Source organism: Protopterus annectens, chromosome 3.part1 (assembly GCF_019279795.1).
Source record: "Protopterus annectens isolate FY-2018-M chromosome 3.part1, PAN1.0, whole genome shotgun sequence".
NCBI lineage: Eukaryota > Metazoa > Chordata > Ceratodontiformes > Protopteridae > Protopterus > Protopterus annectens.
The window spans coordinates 770,169,113-770,178,233 of NC_056732.1; the positions used below are offsets into that span (position 1 = coordinate 770,169,113).

The following is a 9,121-nucleotide window of genomic DNA, read 5'->3' on the forward strand; positions in this document are numbered from 1 at the left end:
TTTAAGATAGCTTGCCATTTAAGACAGTAGAAACTATTTGAAATATGTCCATACACTACAACACACAAACTACAATAACATTTAAACAAAAAAAAAGAATCTCACAGGTCTCAGTACTTGAAGCACCCATCAGAAGCAGCTCCATGGACATGCAGACTCTGAACAGAGGGGAACTTATACAGGACTCCTCTCTGCCTTCTCAAAAAAAAAAAAAAGGAATAAAAAAAAGAAAAGGAAACATTTCCAATGAGCTATAAATACTTTTTCATGTATAGGTTTTGTGCATGCGTAGTGTGTCTTTGACATCCTTGAAGTGTTTAAATGTAAACTGGGGGAGTTTTATGGTGGAGCATAAATTTACATTATGAGTTGGTGGGCTGGTTTGGACTTTTGTCACTTTGCCTGTAAGATGCTAATGATGATGAGGATGAGTTTTTGGATATTTCATCAGACTGGTCAAATTGGATAGCTATAGCTTATTTGGATTTGAGGAAGTGATGCATTTCTGCCTAAGTATATTTTATTAGTAGCATGTTAACAGTAATTTTATGGAATCTCAAATACAAGTTTGCATTGTAAAATCTTTTGATTTTACAAAACTTGAAGTAAAATTGGATCGACTTGTACATGATGACTTGGGCTGAAGAAAATTTGTTTAATTCTACAAGGTTGTACTCTTCCCAGCTATCAAGACCAAATGAAATTCTAAATTCAAAGCTTTATTTAAAATAATTTATTAGCTTTCTTTAAAATTTTATAAGACTTTACTTATTTTTGAACGGCACTGTTATTTTAATAACTGAGAGAAAAAAAGAAACAACTTGCGTTAGTGAATTTGGTATACATGCAATGCAGAACAATAAATGCAGGTACTTACAAATGCAGATTGGTATGTTTGCAGACCACTGGTTGTTATCTTGGCAAACTATGGACTTTTCCCCAATGAGTTCAAATCCAAACTGACATTCAAATCTTAAAACATCTCCATTTGAAAAACCATTGCCATCACGGATGCCATACATGGGAGTTCCAGGATCACCACAGCTTTCTTTGTCAATTTCTACATGGGGTAAAATATAAGTAATGTTAATATAGTGATAGAGCATGCAATAATTGCACTGCATTTCATATAGTATTTCAATTTTCATAATAAAGACGGATTTCATAGCATTTCTTCATCTAGGAATCAATCTAGAATAACAACTCCCACATTTACAGTTACATTGCCTTAAGGCTAGGCATCTCATTGGCTGTAGCTTAATCAGCTGACACTTCTGCAGTAATAGTGTTAATGAACAGCTCAGTAAGATGCCAGAAACATATGCAGACACTTACACATTCAGATGGGCAAGCACATCCTCTTTGATTTGTTGTTAGTAAATTGAAAGAGCAGGGCATAAATTCAGAATATGATTAGCACTCTATAATAGAATGTTACACTTATTTTGTGCATCATGCAATCACAGTGAAGGATGTCCATGCAGGTTTTAATGTGTTATCTTCATCTTCCATAAGTACTGGCAGGAAAATGTTACATGCCAAGTTTACAAAGATTGTCATCAAAGCATATACACACACAGGCTTTTTATATGAGCTCTTATTGGAGTTATGGAAGGAATTGGGTCTATATTAAAAGATCAAAGAGGTGTTTTAGTGAACACCTCTTGGTCGACATGTAATGAGTGAATGCACTAAAGCGAGAATGCTCAACACAGCGATTTCTTTCCATGGGAAAGAAATCGCTTGGCCATCCCTGTGTGTTTACCCTTTTCCTCACTGTAGTGAGATCTCGGATTTGGTATATTTAGTTAGTGGGTGAGTGGGGGGTACAGCCCCCCACATTGTTATGTTTTAAAGTGTGGGTGTGTGTATGTGTTTGTGCTAGTGGTTTCTTTCCCAGGGAGAGAAACCACTGTTTTGAGCATTCACGCTTGTAGTATTCGGGCTGGTAATGTGGTTGTTGTACTGTAGGGGCACTGTGGGAAATTCAGCATGTACTGTTGGTTCTATATTCTCTGGTAACTTGTTGGTTCTGTGTAGTAGATGACTTGCAGAAGTTGTGTGAAGAAGCATGGGTGCGCACCTGGAGGCTCTTAATAAAGAAAGGCCTTACAACTCTATAATCCATGTGGTCTCCTTCATTACCACGATGTAACATATTGGCGACGAGAAGATGGGATGCCTCCGAGTCCGCTGCGAGTAAACTGGTGAGCTGTAGTTCATGTCGGATGACGAAGAGACGGGGCCTGCTGGAGTGATGTCGGGTTCCATGTTGGGGTCACTAGTTGCATACGACTGTCAGACACAGACCTGGGAGGAGTATTGTGAAGTGTTGGAACATTTTTTTTGAGGCAAACCAGATAATGGAAGCGGGTCGGAAGCGAGCCATATTGCTAAGCTCGGTGGGCAGTAAGACGTATAGTCTGATGAGGAACTTATTGAGTCCGGATAAACCGGGGGACAAATCGTTCACAGAGTTGACGAGTTTACTTCAGTCACATTATAACCCGAAGCCGAGTGCAATAGTCCAGAGGTTCAAGTTAAATTCAAGGACTAGAATGGCTAATGAAATGGTAATGGAGTATGTCGTAGTGCTGAGGGAACTGGCACAACATTGTGATTATGGGGACAGACTGACCGAAATGCTACGAGATAGGCTCGTATGTGGCATTGATTGTTAGCGGAGCCTTACTTGTCGTTTGAAAAGGCTTTAAAGTTGGCACAGGCCATAGAGACAGCGACTAAAGACATTCATGATTTACAACAGAAAGCCACGGAAGGGGTTGGAAGCAGGAGTGCGACCCCACTACCAGTGCATAAGGTGGTCGTGGAGCATAATTCACAAGGAAAGTCTGGTCAGTATGCTTGTTACAGGTGTGGAGGTGAACATCTGTCACGGAACTGTCGTTTTTTAACTGTAAAATGTCATGCTTAAAAGGGCCATGTAAAGAAAATGTGCCAATGCCCTCCGAAAGGGGAGGAAAAAGCAGTATGATGGAAAGGAAGGAAACCGAAAAATAAACGGCAGTATGCACACCACATGCGTGAAGTTACAGATAAACCAACCAGGGAAGAAGAAGTGTTCACAATGTTTAGCGTGAAAGAGGCCAAGTGGGAAAGAGTTGATCCCATTAAAACTCAGTTGGACTTAAATGGTAAAATGGTGTTTGAAGTTGATGTGTAGTGTCACAGTTCTGTCAAAGGCTCAGTATGGGAAGTTATGGCCTAGAGAAGCTCGGAAGCTGCAGGACTGTTCAGTGACTTTGAAAACCTACACAGGTGAAATAGTTCCCACGTTGGGAATGGTGAAAATGAAGGTAAAATATAAAGACCAAGTCAAAGAGTTGCCAGTCATGGTGGTAGCAGGTAAGGGACCAAACCTGCTAGGCCGGGTGGTTAAAGGAGCTAAACATGGACTGCCTTCAGCTCCATAAGGTAGAACAGCCGGGCCTGACCTTGCAAGAGGTGCTAGAGAATAATGAAGACGTATTTAAAGAGGAACTGGGGACCTGGGGGGGTCCACCAGCAAAGATACACGTGAAAGAAAACGTAACGCCAAGATTTTACAAACCCCGTCCTGTACCATATGCGATGAAGAAGAAAGTTGAGTTTGAGTTAGAGAGACTCATGAAGCAAGGTATAATTGAACCAGTAAAGTTTGCGGAATGGGCAGCACCAATTGTTCCAGTATTAAAGCCAGATTGTACTGTACGCATCTGTGGTGACTACAAGTTAACAGTGAACCAAGTCTCGAAGCTGGAGCAGTATCCTTTGCCAAAGGTGGAGGATGTGTTCGAAAAGTTGTCGGGAGGTGAAAGGTTTAGTAAACTGGATCTCAGTCAGGCATATCAACAAGTAGTGCTGGAAGAAGGGTCAAAGACGTATGTTACCCTGAACACACACAAAGGTTTGTTCCAAGTAAATCGTTTACCTTTTGGGGTTTCCTCGAGTCCAGCTATTTTCCAGAGAATAATGGAGGGATTAGTGGCAGGAATTCCAAAGGTAGCTGTGTATTTAGACGATATCCTGTTGACGGGTAGGAACATTCGAGAGCATCTGGAGACGCTGAATGAGGTGCTGAGTCAGAGGCAGGTCTACGGGTGAAACGGAGTAAATGTGCTTTCATGGCAACGAAGCAGAATTGCTACAAGGTGGATGCATCAGGCCTACACCCCTGCCAAATAAAGTGGAAGCCATTCAACAGGCACCAGCACCCACAAATGTTACAGAACTGAAAGCCTATTTAGGCTTACTCAACTATTATAACAGGTTCCTGCCAAATCTGTCAACACTGTTAGCTCCTTTACATAAGTTGTTAAGGAAGGAGGCTCAGTGGTCGTGGAAAAAGGAACAGGACAGAGCGTTTGAACAGTCAAAGGAACTAATGCAATCTTCAGAGGTTTTGGTGCACTACGATAGTCACAAGGACTTAATTTTGTCATGTGATGCCTCACCCTATGGATTGGGGCGTTGGCACAATCAATGCCAGATGGACAAGAGAGACCCATTGGGTTCATGTCACGAACTTTGACATCAGCGGAGTCAAACTATTCTCAGATAGATAAAGAGGGTTTAGCTGTGATGTTTGGAATCAAGCGATTTCACAAATACCTCTATGGGAGGAAGTTTACCATTTGTACTGATCATAAGCCGTTGTTGTCATTATTCAACGAGATGAAAGCGGTACCGCAGATGGTTTCTCCTCGCATTCAGAGATGGGCTGTAACGTTGAGAGCTTATGAATACGAGATTGTTTATAAGCCTGGAAAACACCATAGTAATGCAGATGCACTAAGTCGGTTGCCGATGCCAGGGCATATCCAAGAAAAGGAAGCGGAGGACCGAGTTTTGATGATGGAAGACATAACATTGGTGTCTGCTAAGGAACTGAGAGTTTGGACACACAAAGACCCGGTGCTTGCTAGAGTGTTTCAGTGGGTTCAGCAAGGCTGGCCAGTCCAACAAACGGATCCAGTTTTTCGACCTTATGAAGTGAGAAAAACAGAGCTGAGTGTACAAGATGGATGCGTATTGTGGGGGGCAAGAGTGATAATTCCGTCCCCAGGAAGAAGGGCACTTTTACAGCAATTACACGAAGGTCATGTGGGCATTACCCGAATGAAAGCTTTAGCTCGAAGTTATTTTTGGTGGCCAAAGTTGGACCACGAGATTGAAGTCGTTGTGAGTGTAAAACATGTCAACAACATACTTGCCGGTGGCGGTGCCACTACATCCATGGGAGTGGCCGAGCAGACCTTGGCAGAGACTTCATATAGACTATGCAGGACCATTCATGGGGGCCATGTTTTTGATAATCATGGATGCTCATTCGAAATGGATGGATGCCTATCAAGTCAAGACACCCACTTCTCTCGTTACCATTGAATGCTTGAGGAGGAGTTTCAGTAGTCAAGGACTGCCAGAGACTATTGTATCCGATAATGCTTCCTGTTTCACGAGTGAAGAGTTCAAGAGTTTTCTGAAAAAAAATGGTATCGTACATATTACATCAGCGCCTTACCATGCAGCTACAAATGGTTGTGCTGAAAGAGCTGTGCAGACTTTTAAAGCAATGATGAAGAAGTCTGGTGAAGGAAGTTTAGCAGCAAAAGTATCAAGGGTGTTATTCAACCAGATACACCACAATCTACCACGGGTTTGTCACCTGCCGAGATGTTGCAAGGACGTAGATTGAGATCCACGTTGGATCTAGTGTATCCAAATGTCTGAGCAAAGGTGGAGGGGACCCAGTGGAGGCAAAAAGAATGTCATGATCGAAGACGGAGAGAGAGAAGTTTTCTGGAAGGAGATGCAGTGATGACACGAAATTTCAGTTATGGACCTAAGTGGATTCCAGGGTTCATTGTCAAGAGCACAGGTCCATTGTCGCACCAGGTGAGGTTGAATGGAGATTTGTGAGGAGACATGTAGACCAAATTCTGAGGAGCGAACAGTAGAAGGATGCCATGGAACTGCTGGCCTCGGAACTACCGCTAAGTTCGGAACCAGGGCTGTGGCAGGAGGACGAGGGAGACCGCCAGAACGTGGAAGGAGAGGTTTCTGAGAATCCAACTGTTCCAGGGAAGGACACACCGATACCTGAAGTGGTAACAGTGACACCAGAGTCACCTAAGGTGGTACCACTGCGCCGTTCTAAGCGTGTGCTGGTTAAACCTAGTTACTTGAAGGACTATCAATGTTAACAAAATGCATGTATAGATTACCAGCTTTAGACAAAAAATAGTAGATGGTATGGTAACCAGCTAATAACTAGCCTGTTATTTACAAGTAAATGGTTAAATGCATTGTGGAACTTGTTCCCTAGTTTGCTTATGTAAGACAGTATGTCTTAGCTTAAAAGGGGAGGAATGTAGTATTCGGGCTGGTAATGTGGTTGTTGTACTGTAGGGGCGCTGTGGGAAATTCAGCATGTACTGTTGGTTCTATATTCTCTGGTAACTTGTTGGTTCTGTGTAGTAGATGACTTGCAGAAGTTGTGTGAAGAAGCATGGGTGCACACCTGGAGGCTCTTAATAAAGAAAGGCCTTACAACTCTATAATCCGTGTGGTCTCCTTCATTACCACGATGTAACAACGCTTTAGTGCGTTCACTCATTACATGTCGACCAAGAGGTGTTCGCTGAAACATCTCTTCGGTCTTTTAATATAGACCCAAGGAATCACACACACACACACACACACACACACACACACACACACACACACACACACACACACACACACACACACACACACAAACACCACACACATATTTATATATAGTGTATATATAGGGACACCATTCCTTCACATTGTTATAATGCACAGCACTTTTAGGACTGCATTAAGCCTATATGCACTACTGTATTCTGCATGACTCAGATATCCTGTTCAAACACCACCAAAACTGTACCGCAATCACAAATTGCAAATATCACTCTGTTGTGTGCTTGTATCACTGTATATCCCATTGTACAGCAGAGTAAACCACATGCAGTTCTCTGTATTTCTATATTATTTGAATTATTTGCATGAAGGCTGCTTGTTGAGATAACCTCTTACTCTAACCACTGTGTTTTATTGGACTCAGTACACAACAGGAAATGACCAGCATACTGAAGTAAAGCTCAGCTTGCCAAACATGTCCTTCTGTTGGATGCCTTGCAGATGCTAGTAGTCATGGGATTCTGTCTGTGAATTACATTGCTATTAGTGCTATCACTTAGCTGCTCTTTGCCTTGCTGTTAATGAAGAGCAATGCACCTAAAAACGTAGAGGAAGATCATATCTGATTCAGCTATAAATGTTATCAACAGTGAAAAAAAACTCAATACAAAACAGTGAAGAAGGATATTAGCAAAATATCTGCATGTGAACAAATGCTCAATGAAGAAAATATATGCAATGTAAACTCAAACAAATGCTGAGTGAAGACATCCTCATGGTAATACATGGCCACTACAATGAAAAAAAATAATTCTTTATTCTATGTGTTAAGGGTGTGATTATTTTTCTAGCACCTTTAGAAAAACTGCAAGCTTTAGAAGCAAAGCTTACTTAATACATAAATATAAGATATTTTCACGCTTACTTTATTTATTTTAAAGAGGCATGACTGGAACAGCAGTAGTTCATTCTGTATTTAGACACTGCAGCATCATCTACTTACCCATTCACTAAAGATAACCAAATGTAAAGCACTTTCACATTATCCATTGCCCTTCTTTTTAGTTTTTTACAAAACACGTCATAGGCAGAGAAAAAAACTATAATGTTGTTATGCTCTGAAGGAGCAGATGTATGATATCAAATATTTTAATATTACACAATGTTTCTAAAAAACAATAGCTGTGAAGCAGGACTACTTGATTTGCTTAACTGAGTACTTTTCATCTGATTAAATAACAATTACTGTTGAAAAAAGTCCATTCTGTAGATAAACAGGCAAAAGCATTCAGACTTGTTGCTACATTATAACATCGGTGACATGTCTATGAATTTAAATTTCAGCACAACAATAGTTCTGTTTCTGGAAGAAAATGCCTTAAAAAGCAAACTAAGATATGTTATTGCCATTAAAATGTAGGCCAATGTGATCAACTATAAATTAGTCCAGTCGCTCCATGCATACCACAGCACTCATGTCTGGTCTACAAGGAGAAGACTGATCCACTTCCAAATGTAGGGAGAAAATAGCTGTACAACAAGACAGCCATTATAAGTAGAACTTTTTAGTAAAGGTGAAAATATCTTGTTATATGCCTCCAGTGCAGAACATTGATAAACACTGCCTTACCTAGAGTGAAGCAGGCTTTACCTATTCACAGAGAGTTTTTAGGCTTCATTAAACCATAATGGTTACATGGTGGGTGAGGATCCTTGTGATCAAATTTATATCTGAGATACTGAACTACACAGATGCTGTTTTCCATAGGGAATCACGACCACTGCACTTACTAAGTCTGTGCCAACAGTGACTGTGATGTGTGTGTGGTCTTATCCCTTTTCCTGGTGTTAGTGAAACCCTGGAGTTGATGTATATAAGCTCAGAGTCTGAGTCACAAAACAGTTACTTTAAAATTTATTGTGGAGTTGAGTTAAAGATTTAATTTAATTTGGTGAGTGCAGAACTCTTTGAATTTACAAGTGGGCTTTATACGCATGGATTAAGAGAATCTTGCAGCGGCAGCATTGTTGCCTCAAAGCAAGAGGTTCTCCCGTTCGATTCTCGGATGGAGTGTAGGGAGTAACTTCTGTGTGGAGTCTGCATGTCCTCCCCATGGTTGGGTGGGCATTCAAAAGACATGCGTAAATGGGCATGCCTTCATTGAAGGTTGAACTTCGAGATGGCACCTCGGTGTTCGTCAAAATCTACTGCCAATCATTAGCGGACCGGAGTTCCACTGTGGTGACCTCTAACCGGGAAAAGCCAAAAGACAACAACAACATCAGTGGAATACCCTGTTTTACCCATGGCCAGGTAATAGCTATGAGCATAATGTTCTTCTATGCTGCTAAACACAGTTATTTTCCAGCCTATTTACCATTCATTCAGATTGTGCTCACACAATATTATCAACAGAGTAACAGATAAATGGCGTCAACTGATTACCTGGTATGA

At 41.2% G+C, this 9,121-nt stretch overlaps 1 protein-coding gene across 1 annotated transcript in view; it reads right to left on the reverse strand.

Annotated features, from left to right (window-relative positions):
- LOC122797720 (CUB and sushi domain-containing protein 3) overlaps nt 1–9,121 on the reverse strand; it is a 5,249,173-nt gene that overhangs the window by 3,061,453 nt on the left and 2,178,599 nt on the right. The window contains exon 13 of the mRNA XM_044066251.1: nt 878–1,060. Within this exon, the coding sequence (XP_043922186.1) occupies nt 878–1,060 (183 nt within the window). The remainder of the gene's footprint in view (nt 1–877; nt 1,061–9,121) is intronic.